Below are 19,527 nucleotides of genomic sequence, written 5' to 3'. Positions count from 1 at the left end.
TATAGAACATAAGAAGCTAAGAATTAATACAGAGGAATTATTTTAAAAAATTTTACTTTGGGAGTGTAAATTCAGTTTTAGAGTCAAAAAGAAGATTATTCAATGAACAATGCATACTTTTTTCAAACAGCCAGAATAGGCATAGACAATATTTTACAATATCTTGTATCTACTATCTAAAAAGATGATTCAAGCTCTGTTAAAAGTCTATGATTCATAATTACCAGAGATAAACATTAATGCCTTTCCACTCCTATAATCCAATCCTAAACTTTCTTAAGAAAGACCAGAATGTTTTAAAATCAAGTACAGCAAATGGTCAATACTTTTCCCAATACATCCATTTTGAAAGTCCTTGCTGTAATCTGATCATAAATGCAGAGCATCACAAAACATTCATTTAACCTTTTACTCATGTGGGAGTGAAGAATAAGTATTACAAAGACCATTTTTAAAAATCTAAGAGCTGTACTACTAACTAGCCATTGAAAGAAAATGAGAGAAAGAGCTAGAGAAACAGAGACAGACACAGATTGTAAGAGGAAGCTTTTAAAACCTACTTGTCCAATTGCTATTTCATGAGATTCTGTTTGCTCTTTCAGTCTATGGTTCTCAGATTCTACACTGAGAAGTTCCATCTGGATGGAGTTATAATCTTTTTCCATTTGATGCAACTTTGATTCCCATCTATCTGCCTGTTCACGGACCATGTGGAGGTTTTCCATAAGATCTTCATTTTCTTTCTCCTAAAATACAAATTTTGATTTTATTTTTGAGACTTATAGTTTACCATCTGAAACTACTACAGGTAGTCCTCAATTTACAACAGTACGTCTAATGACCATTTGAAATTACAATGGCACTGAAAAAAGTGACATGACTGTTGTAGCATCCCCATGATCATGTGATTTATATTCAGATGCTTGACAACTGGTTCATATTTATGATGGTTGCAGTGTTCCAGGGTCAAGTGACCATCTTTTGCAACCTTCTGACAAGCAAAGTCAATGGGGAAGCCAGATTCACTTAACAACCATGCTATTAATTTAACAATTGCAGTGATTCACTTAACAAATGTGGCAAGAAAAGTCATAAAATGGGACAAAACTCAACAAATTTCTCACTTAGCAACATACAGTCTGGGGTCAGTTGTGGACATAAGTCGAGGACATTTAATGGTGCATTTGTAGGCTTGCTATTGTGTACAAAATCCTGATGTCTTTTAAAACTGCTTTAGATTAAAGGTTCATGCGAACTGAATGCATCACATAGTTACATGCTATTTATAATAAGAGTGACTGGTCAAAAATGTTTTTATTTATTTATCTTACACTCTGGAGTTTAAGGTGGCATATACAGCATTTTGTCCTCCAATTTTCTCCAGTACAAAGAAGAGAGAATACGTTAGTCTGAGAGACTGAGTGGCTCCAAGTCACCAAGTAAGCTTTCATGGTTGGCAATAGTCTTGAACCTGAGTCTTCTCAGTGCTTATTTAGTACTTTTACCCTATACCATACTAGCACTCTCTTTTCAAAGGCAATTTTCCTGCACTATGGTTCACAGAGAGAAAGCAGAGAGGGAATCAATCTTTAGATAAATAGATTTCTCCTCTCAAAATACTGGATCCAATTTATCATATGCAAATGTTGATCATGAAAATATGTAGTATAAATTTAAACATCTTAAGTAATCATATAATAATAAAGTAGGATCAATTAAAGCATCATGGATCAATATTTCAGCAGTGTCAAAGCTAATCCATTGTCTGAGCACAATCACAGACTTTAAATATTTTTTAAAGCCTGACAGAATTACCTTTTGCATTCAGACAGAACTTTTAATCATACAATAATAACAACAGCACTTAGACTTATATATCACTTCACAGTGCTCCATAGCACTCTCTAAGTGGTTTATATATTGCCCCCAATAATCTGGGTCATCATTTTACCGACCTCTCAGAAGGATGGAAGGTTGAGTCAATCTTAAGCCAGTCAGGATAGAACCCCTAGCAATAATAAAACACTGAATATCTAAAAAGCTATCAGCTAGGTCATCATTAGGAAGCTACAAGAATTAAGGAACTTCTTGTTGGCAAAATATAAACAATAGTTTTATATTAGTTGCTAAAATTTAGCTGTTAATTAAGATTTTCTGAAATGGGTCAGACTCAGGTAACTGGCCTCTTGTCAACACGTTATTTTCTGTTCTTCATTTTGATGTCTTAAATGTTGAGTCCTGTATCTATTTTGAATGGATACCGTTGATAAAAATAAACAAAATGTTAAAGGCAATATTGCAGGTACTTTCAATTTATTTTCACAACTGGATTATATCTTTGAGATAACTTCTATCCCTGGTTTTTAATATAACAAATTTGATTTTATATACAAACAAATCATTGTATTCTTTTGATATCTGAATACTGCAAATTCTATACATACAAAAATACATGCATACACACACTCACATATGTACATGTCCAGTATGTATATGTGTATGTGTATATGTATATCCTTGTTTTATGTCATAAAAGAAAAGAGTATCCCTTCTACGGGCCTATGAAAACTGGATTTAAAAATTGTTGTACTGTAATCGCATCAAATCAAAATCTTTTTATAGCCCCAGGAAATACAGTAAAATACATTGGGTTGTTATTATTAATAAAACTTTAAAAAGTGTAATAAAATTTCATAAAATACACTATTATAGTAACTGTAGTACAAATGGCTATGACAGTCACAAACATTTGGGTTTAAACTTCAAGCATAGGTAGAACAGATACTACAAATAATAACAAACATTGAGTAATCTAGAAAGATATGTCAAATAAAAGCAATGACAAATAGATATTGTGCTGTCTACCAGGGTAGATCTTTAAAATGGAATCAATATTTATCTTCCTGTGATCAATTATTTATCAGATAAGACCTATGTTTGGTATAGCCATGTAAGTAACAATTTTGGAAAAAATAAAGTTTGCTTTAAAGATTTAATGGTAAAGAAGACAATATTCTAAAATACTCAACTATTATTTAGTTAATTGTAAGTCCATAGTAGCATAATCTGGACTGGGAACAATTAAGGATGACACAGTGGATGTTTATTTTTTTTTCCTTGGTCTCTTAGGGGTTTTTTTTAAATTACTCTTCCCATTGCATATGTAATTTTTAAGAAAAATTCTCTTTAGCAACAAAGTTTTGTTCCTTTTCAAACTGTCCCTGCATGGGCTACTGTACAGGTAGTCCTCGAGTTATCCATTCCACTCATAACTCGAAAACTCGTGGGAGAGAATCTCATACTTCAAACGAGATCACTCATTAAGATGGACACAGCTCATTAAGTGAACATGAGGTATCTCAGGGTGGGGAAGGCCATGGAGGGCCTAGTGATGCAATAAGCCCCAAGGCCTCCCTGACCCACTAAGATACCTCATGATTCCCCCTCCCTTCCTGCTGCACTGGACTCACCTTGAAAAGACCCGTCTCCTCTCTACCGCTGTTCCTGCTCCGCCTGGATCTGAGGCCAGGGGATGCTTCTGTGCACTTCTGAAGGCCCGTCTGGGTGCCAGAGGCCTTCTCCAGGCTGCTGTTGCCTGGAAATGGGCCACCAGAGGGCTACGGTAGCATTCCCTAGCCTCAGATCTGGCTGCAGTGGCCTACAGAAGGCCTCTGGAGCCTGGATCGGGCCACCAGATGGCCGCAGAAGCATCCCCTGATTTCAGATTCAGGCGGCAGCAGCCTGGAAAAGGCCTCTGGCTCCCGGATTCAGCCACTGGAGGCCGTAGAAGTGTCCCTTGGCCTCAGATCCAGACAGCAATGGCCTGGAAAAGGCCTCCAGCATCCTGATCCAGCCTCCAGAGGCACGCAAAAGCATCCCGCGGTTTCAGTTCTGTTCTCTGTTGCAGAGAACAGAGGCCTAAAGTATCATGAGAACATGCAAGATCAGTATGGTGAGATCTCGCCCCGTTGATCTTGCGTGATTTTGAGTTATTCTGCAAACTCATCAAAGGCCTGGAGCAGCCAAGAAAACGAAGGATCTCAAGCTTCACAAGGTGAGTACTGAAGGCCTAGTGCCTAGGGACACCCGGGGCAGGGTGGGGAGGGAAGGAATAACCAGAGTGAATGTTGCAGAGCCTCTGCAGTCGCTCAAGGGCAAATGACTGCCGTGGTGCTGCAATATTCATAATTTCGGGTCTTGATCATAAGCACTAGGTGGTGCTTATTGCATAACTTTGAACAAGTGTTAAGTGAACGCTCGTAACTCAGGGATTACCTGTATATCTAGGAGGCGGTATTAGCTTTCCCTCTTTATATGGACAGTAGTCTCAGTCCAGATTGCACCGCTGTGTATTTACAGTTAAGAAATTGGATCTGGGATGCTGCGCTGATGGCAACTTTCTCTGGACTGCCAGCCCTGTGAATGTGTAAAAGCGCGCGGAGACAGTGAAAATCAACTGCGGCTTGGAAATCTCCTCCTCAGGAGAAGGGGGGGAGAGTTTACCTCAGGTAGAGGTAGAGCTCCCCTAGACCTCCTTAATTATTTGGAAGTCGGAGGGTGAATTCCCTCGAAGCCAGAGGCTTTTCTCCGCACTCCACGACGCCTTTGCTCCAAGCTTCAGGAGCAAAGCAAGACGCCGCACCCACATCTGCATTTCAAAGGGACTTGTGAGTAATTTAAAAGCAGATGGAGCTGACCAGGAGAAGTTAAAATTGTGAATGTTTGAAACTTTAACTCAGGAGAAATAATCTTCTCCATATTTTAATTCGAGTTAAAGGAAAAAAATGGCGACGGAATGTTGTTTCTTTGTTTGAAAGGACAGTGTTAAGAAAGAGCTACATTTGGAAACAAAGTTTAAACAATGTATTAGACTTTGGTTATTTATTTAAAAAGCAAGAATTTTTACAGAATTTTTTTTTCTTTTTCCTTCTTTTTTCTGGGATCTCGCTTTTTACTTTCTAACTTTGTAATTGTTGATTTTACAAGAAGTGGACTTATACAGACAGGAAAATGGCTTCAAAACGTTTGGGAATTTCTGCTGTCCCTAAAAGATCAATTTCTTCTCCTATAACACAGCCTGCAATGCAAACTAAACCTAAATCTCCCCCACCTTCTCCCCCACCATCAGCACTTACGCTTAAAGATATTCAAGATGCTTTGAAAATAGCGACACAAGAGATAAAGGAGGAGGTGGTTGATCTCCTCGACAGTAAAATAAAGGAAGAGATGGCAGAGCTTCTTGAGAATGAAAATAGAGAAATGAGGGAAGACATATTGTTTGCATTTCAAGGGTTAGCTACTCATATTGAATGCTTGGATGACCGGGTGGATGAAGTTGTGGAAAATATTGAAAAATTAGAAAATAGAGTTGTCAACCTGGGATGTGAACCTGAGGAATTATCAAGAGAGATGGATAAAATATTTAGGGTCAATTCATGGATTGCAAGGCAGAAAAAATTACCTAGAGATGTGGTCATTTTTTTTTCTAGAAGGTCACTTTGAAATGAAATTATTCAGGCTTTTTATAAGCAGATTTCAAATTGCAGATCAAAATATTATAATCTTGAAAGAAATACCTCCGAAAATTCTTAGAAAAAGAAAAGATTTTGCTTTTCGGTCTTAGCAGCTTAAAAATTGACAGGTTCAGTTTAGATGGGAGATACCTGTTGGAATAGTGGTGAATTATGCAGGGACACGATATAGACTTAATACAATTTCAAAGGCAAAAGATTTTTATACTTATGTCCTGAAAGCAGGTTCACCACCATCTCCACGACCTAAGAGAACAGAAGAAAGGCTGGAAGATAAACAGCCAGTTGAAGGTGCAATGTCATTGGTTGTAGGAGATTTAACGCAGGCTGAACCTATTGAACAGAGTTTGGAGGTAAAGGATGATTCAAAGGAACATAGGATGACTCGTGCTGCGCACAGACGTAAAGAAAAGGAGCAGAAGCAGAAGACTAATTCTGGATCAACAATACAAGGTCCGATTACTACACAGCCTGTGGGAGGGACACGACCAAAGAGATCAACGGCTGATCTTCAAGAAGTATTCCAGAGGCTTCAGGCCACTAAGAATGGCAAAGTTTCTGACATGGAAAGTTAATGGCCTGAATTTACCACAGAAAAGAAAGAAAGTATTTCACTACTTGAAACAACATAAGAATGACATTATTTGCTTGCAGGAGACTCATATTGCTGCGAAAGATCAAAAGTATTTGATTAGTTCTCAGTTGGGATCACATTTTATAGCTTCTGCCCCAGAAAAAAAGGGGGGAGTAGTTATTTATGTAAGAAGAGATTTATCGGCTAGATTAATTGAATCTGATATACAAGGAAGATATGTTATTATTGATTTAGTGCTATAAGGAAAGAAATTTCTTATTATTGGATTATATGCCCCTAATCAACAACAAAAACAGTTCTACAAGTTGTTACATCATAAATTAACTCAATTGGATTATAAATCTATTATTATGATGGGTGATTGGAATGGTGTTTTGGATTCAAGTAAAGACAAGAAGGGATCTTTTAAAACTTCCAATCATTCTAAATTACCTAAAGTTTTTTTTGACCTGAAAGATGATTTGGAACTTAGAGACATTTGGCAAGAACGGAATATGGAGGACAGAGATTTTACTGTTTTTTCGGATAGGCATCAATCGTTTTCCAGAATTGATTTTTTTTTAATTACCACTGATCTTTTCTCCAGGGTCAAGAATGCTAAGATCTTTCCTAGAACATTGTCGGATCATAGTCCTGTTTGGTTGGAGTTATTTGCTGAAGATGGGAATAGAAGATCTTGGAGACTGGGCAAAAATTTATTTAGATATAAGGGGCTTTCGCAAAAATGTAGAGAACATTTGAAGGAATTTTTTGTTTTGAATATGTATAAAAGTACTTCGATGGCAATGGTTTGGGATGCCAGTAAAGCTTCTATGAGAGGGGTTTTGATTCATATGAATAATGGATATAGGTGTAAGCAGATGCAAAAACGGAAAGAGTTGGAAGAAGAGATTAAATCGAAGGAGAAGGCTTTTATTTTGAACTCATTGGATAATAGATTAAAGGTTTCTATAAATATGTTGAAAGAGCAATTTAATATGTTAATGGCTGATCAGATCGCAACTAATTTGTGTTATATGAAATATAACATGTTTTGTAATGCAAACAAGCCTGGTAGGTGGTTTGCTTATCAGTTACGGAAGAAACAGAAATCACGTATTATAGAGAAAATAGAATATAAAGGTAAAGAGGTATATCAACAAAAGTTGATTAAAAAGAGTTTTTTAGATTTTTATACAAAATTATATGCTAGTGAAAATATACAAGCTTTAGATATAGATAAGGCAGCACATTTTCCTAGACTTTCAAATGAACAACGAAATGAGATGAATTGTTTAATTACTTCTGAGGAAATTATTTGAGCAATTAAACAGTTAAAAGTGGGTAAGGCTCCTGGTACAGATGGATTAACAGCAATTTATTATAAAATATTATCTGAAGAGATGATAGAACCATTAAAAGAATTTTTTAATAGTATCCAGATTGGAGGAGAAGTGCCTCCCTCTTGGAGAAGGGGTTTTATATCATTAATTCCAAAGGAGGACTAAGACCTTACCCAGCCTAAGAATTATAGACCTATATCGCTTTTGAATACAGATTATAAGATTTTTTCGAAAATATTGGCAAATAGATTAATGCAAGTTTTGAAGCAAATGATTCATAGTGATCAGTCTGGATTTATAACTGGAAGATATATGAAATATAATGTAAGACAAATTTTTAATTTAATTGAGTATTTGGATAAGAACAATCAAGTCCCTGCGGCATTGATATTTTTGGATGCTGAAAAAGCTTTTGATCAATTGAATTGGCAATTTTTATTGAAAGTTGTTGATAAAATGAATTTTGGGGATAAATTTTTATATTCTCTTAGGGCTATATACCAACAACAATCAGCACAAATCATAATTAATAGAGGATTAAAAGAGGCATTTAAAATTGAAAAGGGTACAAGACAGGGATGTCCATTGTTGCCATTGTTGTTTGTTTTAACAATGAAGATTTTACTGATTAAAATTCGTGAATCAACTATAATAAAGGGAATAAAAATAAAAAAGAATGATTATAGGTTGAGAGCCTTTGCAGATGACTTGGTTGTAACACTATCTCAACTGATTCAATCGGTTATAGATTTGATGGAAATTATAACTCAGTATGGGAAAGTTTCTGGTTTTAAGGTAAATAATAATAAGACTAAAATATTATCTAAAAATATGATTATGAAGGAAAAGGAAATGTTAGTTAAATTGACAGGTTTTGAAATAGTGAAAAAGGTTAAATATCTGGGAGTATATATTACAGCCTCTAATGTAAAATTGTATAAAAATAATTATGAGATATTATGGTTAAAAGTACAAAAGGACTTAAACAATTGGAAAAAATTACAATTATCTTTGTTGGGGAAAATTGCAGCTGTTAAAATGAATGTTCTACCAAAGTTTTTTTTCTTGTTTCAAATGATACCTATTTTGAAAAAAGATGCCAATTTGGTTGAATGGCAGAAGGGCATTAATAAATTCATTTGGGAAAAAAACAAGAGTTAAATTTAAGATCTTACAAGACGCCCGGAAAAGAGGAGGACTTAAGGCACCTAATTTGAAATTATACTATGATGCGATGGTTTTAACACTGGTTAGTGATTGGCTTAATTTAACAAATAAAAGCATACTTCATCTTGAGGGGTGGGATTTATTATATGGGTGGCATGCATACTTAATTTATAATAAAAAAGTTGACCAAGTTTTTAAATCTCATATTTTAAGAAGTGCTTTATTGCATGTCTGGAAGAAGTATTATTATAAGTTAAATTATAAAATACCAATCTGGGGGATTCCTGGACACATGATAGAGGGGGTATCTATGGGTATGAATTTGGATAGGATTTCTTATAAGGAACTACTTAGATTGGTAGGGAATGATTGGCAATTAAAAACATTAGTTGAGTTAAAGCAAGAAAATATTGTACAGTCTTGGTTTCAGTATAATCAATTGTTGGCTAGGTGGAAGTTAGATCAAAAGGTTGGTATTACCTTATTGGATGAGAATTTGGTAATATAGATTAAAGATCAAAATCGAGCGCATATAAAGAGAATTTATAATGCTTTAATAGAATTGGATTCGGAAATGGATTTAGTTAAAGATTGTATGGTAAAATGGGCCCAAAATATTCAAGAATCGATTCCATTGGATATATGGGAGGTAATTTGGGTTAGAAATGTAAAATTTACCCAGGCCCAAAATTTAAGAGAAAATTTTTACAAAATGTTTTATAGATGGCATCTGGATCCTAAAAAGTTGTCTTTTATGTATTCTAATTTACAGCCCAAATATTGGAGATGTGGTAGCTTGGATGCTACTTATTTTCAAATCTGGTGGACTTGTAGAAATATAAAAGCCTTTTGGATTAAGATTTGGTGGAACATTCAAAAGATTTTTAGGAGAAAGATAAAGTTTACTCCACAATTATTTTTATTGGGTGTTATTGTAGATTGTGATGTTAAAGAAATTAATCTGACGTTGAATTTGATAAGAGCTGCAAGGTTATTGGTAGGGCAATATTGGAAGGATTATTTGCCTACTATAGAAGAATGGATGCTTAAAGTGTCAAATTTAGCAGAAATGGCGAAAATTTCTGCTTACTTGAAGGATCATTCACAAGAAAGATACATTTCGGTCTGGAGAAGATGGATAGATTATATTCAGAATAAATATGGGACTAAAAAATTCCATCTAGTTTATGAGTAAATTTTAGAGTATTATTATTATTAATAGTTTATTATAGTAGAATTTTTATTAGTTTTATTATTTTTAGTATTAGTATTGTTAACCATTTGAATATTGTATTGTTTAATAATATCGACTTGTTTATATTATTATGTTTATTTTTAATTTGTTTATACTTATGTTAAAGGGGAGTCATAGCGCATTATGGACTTGGTTATTTATATAGTTGGTTAATATTAGTTAGAGTTTGATTATTATATTTGTAACCCTGTACTCAGCTCTGGGAAGTGGGGGAGGGAGAGGGGGCTTTAGGGTGGGTGGGTTTTGGGGTGTATACTGTAATTTTTATAAAACTTTTCAATAAAAAAAAAGAAATTGGATCTGGACAACATGCAATTTTCATATCTAGTTTTCTACAAAAGAAAGATTTAGCCAAAGGGAAGAGACAGTTATAATTTCCTCCTGCACTTGCCAGCTTTTCCTTGAAACTTTTTCAGTAGCCATTTCCCAGTAATATATTTTAAGGAAAAGTTAAGAGAAAAATCACCTGCAAGTGAGAATGAAACTAAGGAAGAATAAAACAGCTCCTTCTCATTTGACAAATCTCTCTTTAAAATTCTGTTCTCCATATTAGCATTTTAAGGAAAACATGGAAGTGGAAAGCTCATATTTATCTTGCAGTATATAGTTTTGCTTGAAAGGAGATGTCTTGAAGTAACTGTGATTTCTATAAACAAGGGCTCTAAAGCAGAGGTGGACAGCCTCTTGATGATCAAAGACTGCAAAGTGTGTAGGACCATACAGTACGTATCACATATGTAAGGAAAGTCAGGCTTTTTTTTGTAGTTTCCTTCCTTTTAATGTGCTATTTCAGTTTTTATAGGATGGCTTTCATGTGTTCTTTTCATCTCAAACTGATAGGAAATTCTTCAGTCCAGTCAATAATTAGATAATTACCGACAATTAAAGGCATCTCTTGGAGTTAAAAAAAGGGGATGGGTGTCAAATTGCCCATGCCCATTCTAACCATCGACCATTCAAAGAAAGAGACACATATTGTGAAAAGAAGCCTTGTACTAAGCTTTTTATAGTTGTATCTTTTCAAAGTATATATTTACTTTAGAGTTCAGCAAGTTCTTCAGTCTTTGCAGATCTTCAGTTTTCAACTTCATATCCTCAAAGTCATTCTGATATTTACTGAGTTTCTCAAATAGAAGCTGTCAAACAAATATGAAGCATTATTTCATATATTTAATTTATTCATGTTTTTAATATAATTTGATATTTAAAAGCATTAATAAGTTATATTGTTACATATAAAAAGAGAAATTACTTTAAAATTGAGAAAATGTATTTCAGTAGTGTCATTCTTTATTCAATAAAAGTTGAGGACCAACCTAGGTTGCTGTCTGACTTATATAAGAGAAAGCTATAGTGGACACAGCCCTCAACCTAGATGAGTGGGTCTACAGAGGGCTGCGGTAGCAGAAACTTTTCTAAGATATATACAGGTAGTCCTTGACTTACAACCACAATTGAGCCCAAACTTTCTGTTGCTAAGTGAAACATTTGTTAAGTGAATTTTGCCCCATTTTATGACTTTTCTTGCCACAGTTGTTAAGTGAATCACTGCGCTTGTTAAATTAGTACCACGGTTGTTAAGTGAATCTAGCTTTCCCATTGATTTTGTTTGGGAGAAGGTTGCAAAAGCTGATCACATGACCCTGGGACACTGTAAACATCATAATATGAGTCAGTATCCAAGCATCCAAATTTTGATTACATGGGGATAATAATAATAACAATAATAATAATAATAATAATAATAATTATTATTATTATTATTATTATTATTATTATTATTATTATTATTATTATTATTATTATTAAGTTGGAAGGAACCTTAGAGGTCATCTAGTCCAACCTCCTGTTCAGGCAGCAAACCTTATACCATTTCGGACAAATGGCTGTCCAATCTCTTCTTAAAAACTTCCAGTGTTGGAGCATTCACCACTTCTGGAGGCAGGTTATTCCACTGGTTAATTATTCTAACTGTCAGGAAGTTTCTCCTTAGTTCTAGGTTGCTTTTCTCCTTGATTAGTTTCCATCTGTAGCTTCTTGTCCTGCTTTCAGGTGCTTTGGAAAATAGCTTGACTCCCTCTTCTTTATGGCAGCCCCTGAGATATTGGAATACTGCTATCATGTCCCCCCTCGTCCTTCTCTTCATTAAACTAGACATACCCAATTCTAGCAGCCGTTCCTTATATGTTTTAGCTTCCAGTCCCTAATCATCTTTGTTGCTCTTCTCTGTACTCTTTCTAGAGTCTCAACATCTTTTTTACATCGTGGTAACCAAAACTGGATGCAGTATTCCAAGTGTGGCCTTACCAAGTCATTGTAGAGTGGCATTAATACTTCACGTGATCTTGATTCTATCCCTCTGTTAATGCAGCCTAGCAGTATGTTGGCTTTTTTGGCAGCTGCAGCACACTGCTGGCTCATATTTAAGTGATTGTCCACTAGGCCTCCGAGACCTCTCTCAGTTACTAATATTGAACAAGGTACCCCCCATATCAGTGGTGGCGAACCTATGGCACGGGTGCTAGAGGCGGCACTCAGAGCCCTCTCTGTGGGCACATGTGCCATTGCCCCAGCCTTGCCTCCCCCCACAACCCCCTCCTCACCAGCAGCCCCCCTGGAGGAGAGTCACCCCCAGGTGTGGCTCACACGGAGCAGTGCAGCCAAGGACATGGCAGCCAGACAGCGTAGACAAGACTCTCCCTCACGCCCCATCACGCACAGTTGATGCTGCGGGGCGCGGGCAAAGGGCATGGCTGCCATGGTGCTGCTGGGCGATCTGCGGCGGGCCTTGAAGGCAGTGAGTGGCCCTGCGGGCAGGCAGGGTTGGGGCAGGGCATGGGGTGGAATGGGGGCGGGGTCAGTTTTGGGGTATTCGGTCTCTAAAAGGTTTGCCATCACTGCCCTGTACTATACTTGTACATTTGGTTTTTTCTTGCCTAAATGTAGAACCTTACTTTTTTCACCATTGAATTTCATTTTGTTAGATAGCGCCCAGTATTCAAGTCTGTCCAGATCCTCCTGTATCTTAAGCCTGACTTCTGGAGTGTTGCCTATTCCTGCCAGCTTGGTGTCGTCTGCAAATTTGATGAGTTCTCCATCTATCCCCTCGTCCAAATCGTTGATGAAGATGTTGAAGAGCAGTGGGCCCAGAACAGAACCTGGGGCACCCCACTACACACTTCCCTCCATGTAGATGTGGTTCCATTGAGGACCACACGTTGAGTACAGCCGGTTAGCCAGTTATGAATCCATCTGGTGGTGATGCTGTCTAACCCACATTTTTCTATCTTATCAAGTAGTAGGTTGTGATCTACTTTATCAAATGCCTTACTGAAGTCCAAGTAAATTATATCCACAGCATTCCTCTGATCCACTAATTTTGTCACTGCAATGGTCGTTTGAAAAATGATCATGTCATATTTTCAGTGCTGTTGTAACTTTGAATGGTCACTAAATGAACTGTTGTAAGTTGAAGACAACCTGTACAAATGAACAGATAATCCAATGTGCATTCCACTATGAGAACGCTGCTAAGACCTTTCTTGTCTGTGTATAGCTCATAAACAACCATTCTGATTTTTGGTTTTTTTTCCTTAAATACACAAGTTTATTCATGGCAAAATACAAAGTTCTTTGAAACTCTACGAAGTAAAGGATTACTTTCTAATGTCCTTATTAAAGCCAAATAAAATACTGACAAAATAATGCCTTAACTAAAATGAAAACTAGAAACAACCTTGGGAAGAAACTATATACCTGGGAATAATACCACTTGTTATTTGTGCAAGGGTATAATTAATGGATTAAGTGGAGACCTACTAGTTTACTTTCATGACAGACTGTAGTAAATGCCAGCAAAAAACTATCTTCAGTGTAACACCTGCAAATTTGAGATTGCTAAAGACTCAAATGATCTGCTCATTATTGAATAGAATAATAACTTTATTGTCACTTTGAATGTACACTAATCAGCATACATTAAAATGAAAATTTGTTGTGATAAAAATAAATAAATAAATACAGAATTATGCATATACCCACATATGCATAGACCCACATATATTATATGACACAGAGAAACAACAGTCTAGTTCGGGTTATGTATACATATGCATGGTGAGAAAAAAATTGCTAACAGAACACCTAGATTCCATAAAGAAAGCATCATTAATCAATGTAAACATAATTGAATTACTTTAAAAAAATTGACAAGAAAAAAGATAAAATATTCAGTTTTGCTCAGCTGAAGCATGGAAGTCAGAACTTCAAGAAAGACGATGGTAAGTCAATGGAATAAGAAGACAAAAATGTATAAAGTTCAAGGAACAGAGGTCCCAGTGATTAAAAGTGTTGCAGCAAAATGAAAAACACACCATTTTACTTTGTTATGACTTCTACTATATGTTACTGCCTTCCTAAATTTTGATATTTTTTTAATTAACACAAATGGAATATGTGAAGCACAGTTTGCACCAGTGAAATGATATCTTCTGAGGACCAGAAGCCATATCTTCTGAGGACCAGCAAAAAAAGTTGGTAAGAAATGGAACTCATGTATCTTTAATTCATGCATCTCTTTTAGTGTTCAAGAGAAATAAACCATCAGAATATCTCCCATTCTTTAGGATGCATTTGTTCCACATATCCAAGATGATAAAGAAGTGACTACAAGATTTAATTCTATCTTGCTTCAACTAAAGAGAACATGCATAGAGTATTGATAATTCCTTGGAGAAGAAAGCTACTACTTCAGCCTACAAGATTAAGATGAATGATCTGATGAAGCAGAATTCCAAGGTTTAATCTAAACATATTATGGTGGAAACCCAATGATATGTATTTATTTACAGCTTTTATTGTTTTAAATCCCACATTTCTCCATGAATTCAAAGACACACACACACACACACACACACACACACACACAGTATTTCTTCCAATTTTTCCTCACAACAAAAGTACTATAGATTTAAAAATGGCTTAAAGTCATCCACTGAGCTTGTATGATTGATGAGGGACTTGAATCTGGATCTTTCTTATCCTAATCTTGCACCTTAGCTATCAGAATTCATTGACCATTTTGGATAAATAAAATATTGGTAAATAGTGGCTAAGGTACTGGACTAGAAACCAGGAGACTGTTAATTCTAATCCTCCTTTCCGCATGAAACTGAACTGGGTAACTTTAGGGCAGTCACTCTCTCTCAACCCAACCCACCTCACACAATTGTTGTCGGGAAAATAGGAGTGAGGAGCATAAATATGTATGCTGCCTTGACTTGACTAAAATAAAATAATAAAATAAAAATAAAATATTTCCATCTCTTAGTAGATTTCCAAGACCACTGTGTTTCCCTGAAAGTAAGACCTATTCCAAAAATAAGCCCTATCTTGATTTTGGGGGGGTGGGCCTAATATAAGCTCTACTTCAAAAATAAGCTCTAGTTTTGGGGTGAGGAGCACACCTAAAAATCAAGATAGGGCAGCGGTGGAGGGGTGGAGCTGCCCCACATACCGTGCACCTGTTTACCATTGCAGCCAGGCCTCCCATGAATCGACACCTGCCTCGCCTCACTGGCTTACTTCCTCTGCGGCACCCCCCAGCCTTCATTTTGCCATCAGAGGCCTTCCGGAAAGGCCTCTGCAGCCGAGAACCGAGCTACAGATGAATCCATAGCTCAGTTCTCGGCTGCAGAGGCCTTTCCAGAAGGTCTCTGACAGTGAAAGTGGGGGGCATTGCGCATGTCAATCTGGACCTCCATTCTCAGCTGCAGTGGGTTTGCTGTCGGGGCTGTTGGTGCCGCCACCGTGACATGAGAAAAGACAGTGGAAAAGACAGTACCCAAAAATAAGACCTGGTGCCTCTTTTGAAGGCAAAAAAATAAAAATAAAATCGGGTCTTATTTTCAGGGAAACATGGTGGTTTCATTTTCAAAAGAAGTTGAAAACGGGATTTCATCATACTTATTTGAATAGCATGCAGTTTTTACTTTATAAGTATTAATAATGCAATTTGAGGCAAACACAGGTGGTTGTTGCTTAACAACACAACTGGTACCAGAATCTCAGTCACTGAGTGAAATGATCAAGTGAGTATCACATGACTGTCCACTTGATTCCTGTACTCAATGACCACAACCCTGGCACTCCCAGTTGCACTTGTTAAGCAATCATGAAGGTAGTTAAGTGAATGGAGTCCCAGATAAGGAATGCAGAGTATATCAGTACGGGTGGAGGCGACCCTGGGAGATTCTACTCAGGAGTTGAAAATCCTCCCTACTAATTCAAGCAGCATTTTCAGCCCCCGAGGGAGAGACATTTGCGTGTATCCTACACCAGGCCTCTGAACATTTACCTCTCTCGTCCTCCATACCCCTTACTGCACTGCCTTTATGCTCAGAAGCTAAAAATCTTCCCTGCCAAAATCCAAGCAGGATTTTCACCCCTTGAGTGACAAGAACCTTGCACACAGCCTCTATCAGGCCTCTCCTACCTGCTTGAGGCATCCTGCATTCTCTACTCTCTATTGAGAAACTGAAAATCCTTAGATTTCTGCTCCTTTTTGCCTCTAGAGGCTGGTTGAAAAAAATAATCAGGATTTAAGATTTGTCAGCTGTCCTCCATATGTGGAAGGGATACATTCAATAAAGGGCAGGAACAGAGTTCAGATCTTCAGATCAAAGCTCAGTTTTCCATCCCACCAAAAGAACTCAGCAGGCAGCCTTTTCAGCCAGTTCCAAGATGAAAGGGAGTCCTTTTAATAGGTGGAAACAGCTTGCAATCTTCCCTGCTGGATTTACTACTGACTTTTTTCTGCAGAGAAGATTGCAAGTGGTGATCAAATGATCATGAGGTGCTTGACAACTGTCATAAGTGGGAACAGATTGCCAAGCACCCAGATTGTGATCACGTGACTGCAGGGAGAGGTCAATATCTTACAACAGCCAGAAGTAATTTACTTGTCTACCTTTGAATGGTCATTAAATGTATAAATGTATAATAACTTAGTTAGAATTCATCCACATAAATATATATGTACAATTATGCATTTGTTTATACTTCAATCATTTACACAGAAAAAAAAATACTAGAAAGTTCTTAATGTTTATATATCCAACTACTGATTTTCAAAACTGTAACTGTTACTCTGCTGATAAAAGACTAATAAATTATAGATAGGTTTGATAGAAATATCAAAGTTAAAGAATTACACAAAGGTAAATTTACAAAAGTAGGATTTGAACAGGGATTGAATGGAAAGAGAGAGAGATGATGGGGCAGAGAACGTAATGGCGAACAGCAAGTATATACTGTTAATATTTTATATAAAAGACTGAAAAATTTAAAAGCAAAATGGACCTATGGAAAGCTACAAAGAATCAACACTGGATGGAACCAATGGAGGAGATAGCATCTGGGTCAGATGAAAGCTGGGAAATATGGAAATCATTGGATAGATTGTGCATGGGTTCAATAAGATCCAGAGATACTCTGAACAAATGGGGCTATCTAATGGCTTCTGCCCTTTGTGATTGTGGTGACATGCAAATAACAACATATATGTGTATCTATCCTTTTTGTCCTGATCAATCTCACTTGAGGACCTCATGGAAATACGACAGAACACAATTAATATTGCTTCTGGCCAAGATTTGTTTAACTTGTATATATTTTAATATTGTATTTTATGTTTTATATTTTATGTTGTATAGTATGCCTTATTTTAATTGTGATGCTTCTGACACAAATAAACAAATAGATCTTTTACCTGATTTTCCTGCTTAAAGGCATAAAGTTGTTCCTTTAGTTTTGTATTTTCCCTAGTTAATATATCTTTCTCTCTGCCAGTCTGATTAAGCTCACTATTAGCATCATCTAACATTTGGTGTAGTCTGCCAATATCTTGTTCATATTTGCATAATGCTTCAGTAGAATGCCTATGTAACAATAAAAAACCACAAAATTTTCACACAAAATATTAGTAAATACCAATTCCACATGGATAAGAATATAACAACTGTGAATACAATGTCACACTTCTTCCATAATAGAAAGACTCTAATTTAAACAATTGTTTAAAACTGACTTCTATTTACAGTTTTTAAAACTATGATACTTCAAATCCCTCTCTATACTGAGGAATCAAAAAATATTAACAGATGATAAATACAGAATAAATGAAGTTATTAAATAGTAATTCTAGCATTATATATTGAGCTAATGCAAATATTTAGGTGGAAAATCTAAATTTAGAATTCTGAATCTTACTTTGATGAATGTTCCATGTCAGAAAGAATACCTTTCAGATCTGAAATTGTCTTCTCCTTGAAAATAAATTAAAATTTCTGTTTAGTTAGTAAAAAGAGATGAATGAAACAGACAAAAACTTAGATGTTTCTTTTAATTAAAACATTTTTTCATAACAGTTATCGGATTAAGAGTACAATAACATGTAGATTTGCATAGCACATATTTTTCCACAATTATGGATTTAATAATAACTTACTGACAATAATAACTATTGCTTTTTCTCTATATTGGGCTGACAAAAATTGGAATATGTAGCTGATTTGAAAAGAAAAGGAAAAAAAATTTAAACTGAACCAGATTCAAGAAGCACTATCATTTACAATCCAGCAAAACATGACATTTATCATATAGTTAGCTACCACATCCAGGCTTTTAAAAAATAATGTAGAAAGGGGAAATCTGGATCAACATCTTATCACAGAGAAGGTTTTAATCTTTCTTCTTTCGATATAGTCCCAAACAAATCAAAACCTTGGATCTCTTATTTGATACTGAAGCCCCCTATTTATAATAGTTCACGTTGAACAGAAAAAAATCTTCTAATTCAATTCTCCTGTTCTCTAAATTTTTTTAGCACTACAGACTGCCACGTGAAGTCATTCTAAGTTAGATTATTGCCAAAAAGCATATATAGAGTAAAATAATGTTGCTATGTTTCAGATACAAACTGAAACACAGTTGTTCTGATAGAAGTGATTTGGATGAATGTAAGTTCAGGAGAGATTTCCTTGTGACAACGTATAAAAGTATCAGCTAAAGGGATGTGGGTGATGAAGACAAGGTATGTACCATGAATATTGAAGCGGCAAGTGGATCAGTGGAATATACTGAACTGGACATCAATAACAACTGAGAGTGATTGCAATAAAAGTCCCGGAAAGATTGGGTACCAGTGGGAGATGCAGTATTGGGTCATCAATGTTTGTTGAAGGTAGGTAAAGGAGAGAGAGAATTACTGCATGTTAAGAAGTGCAGGGACAACATAGATGTCATGTGAAGAAAAATGGGGAGGGAAATGACATCGGCCTTGCCCTAGTTGCTCTGCAAAATCTCTCCAGATTTTGTTTCATCTGAAACCTTAAACAGCCAAAACATTCTGGTTTTGTTTCTGTTGAACAGCAGATAATTGGAAATGGATTGGCAGGACATGCAGAAGGTAATGGTTTTTTTCATCTGGAACAAAACCTGTGTTCTGTTTGGTGTATAGCCTTGAGAACACCTAAATTTAGAATAATTTGTAACCCTGAAGTTGTACTATATAAAGATTTTAGGTATTCCCAACTACAGAGATTATAACTAATCTTCATATTTTGGATAAATGTTTTCCAATAGTACAATGACTAACTA

At 36.0% G+C, this 19,527-nt stretch overlaps 1 protein-coding gene across 8 annotated transcripts in view; it reads right to left on the bottom strand.

Annotated features, from left to right (window-relative positions):
- Positions 1-19,527, bottom strand: part of TSGA10 (testis specific 10) — a 60,893-nt gene that overhangs the window by 10,411 nt on the left and 30,955 nt on the right. For 6 of the 8 annotated variants that reach the window (XM_039340607.1, XM_039340609.1, XM_039340603.1 and 3 more), the window contains 4 exons: positions 18,139-18,194; positions 17,639-17,825; positions 10,908-11,006; positions 561-746 (listed from right to left, as the gene is read on the bottom strand). In XM_039340607.1, the coding sequence (XP_039196541.1) occupies positions 561-746; positions 10,908-11,006; positions 17,639-17,825; positions 18,139-18,194 (528 nt within the window). The remainder of the gene's footprint in view (positions 1-560; positions 747-10,907; positions 11,007-17,638; positions 17,826-18,138; positions 18,195-19,527) is intronic. The other 2 variants (XM_039340605.1, XM_039340606.1) reach the window with 1 other exon arrangement.

This window comes from Crotalus tigris, unplaced genomic scaffold (assembly GCF_016545835.1).
Source record: "Crotalus tigris isolate CLP2741 ecotype Arizona unplaced genomic scaffold, ASM1654583v1 scf7180000017753.6788120, whole genome shotgun sequence".
Classification (NCBI taxonomy): Eukaryota; Metazoa; Chordata; class Lepidosauria; order Squamata; family Viperidae; genus Crotalus; species Crotalus tigris.
The sequence above is the reverse complement of the archived record's forward strand: the minus strand, read 5'-3'. Positions and strand labels throughout refer to the sequence as shown.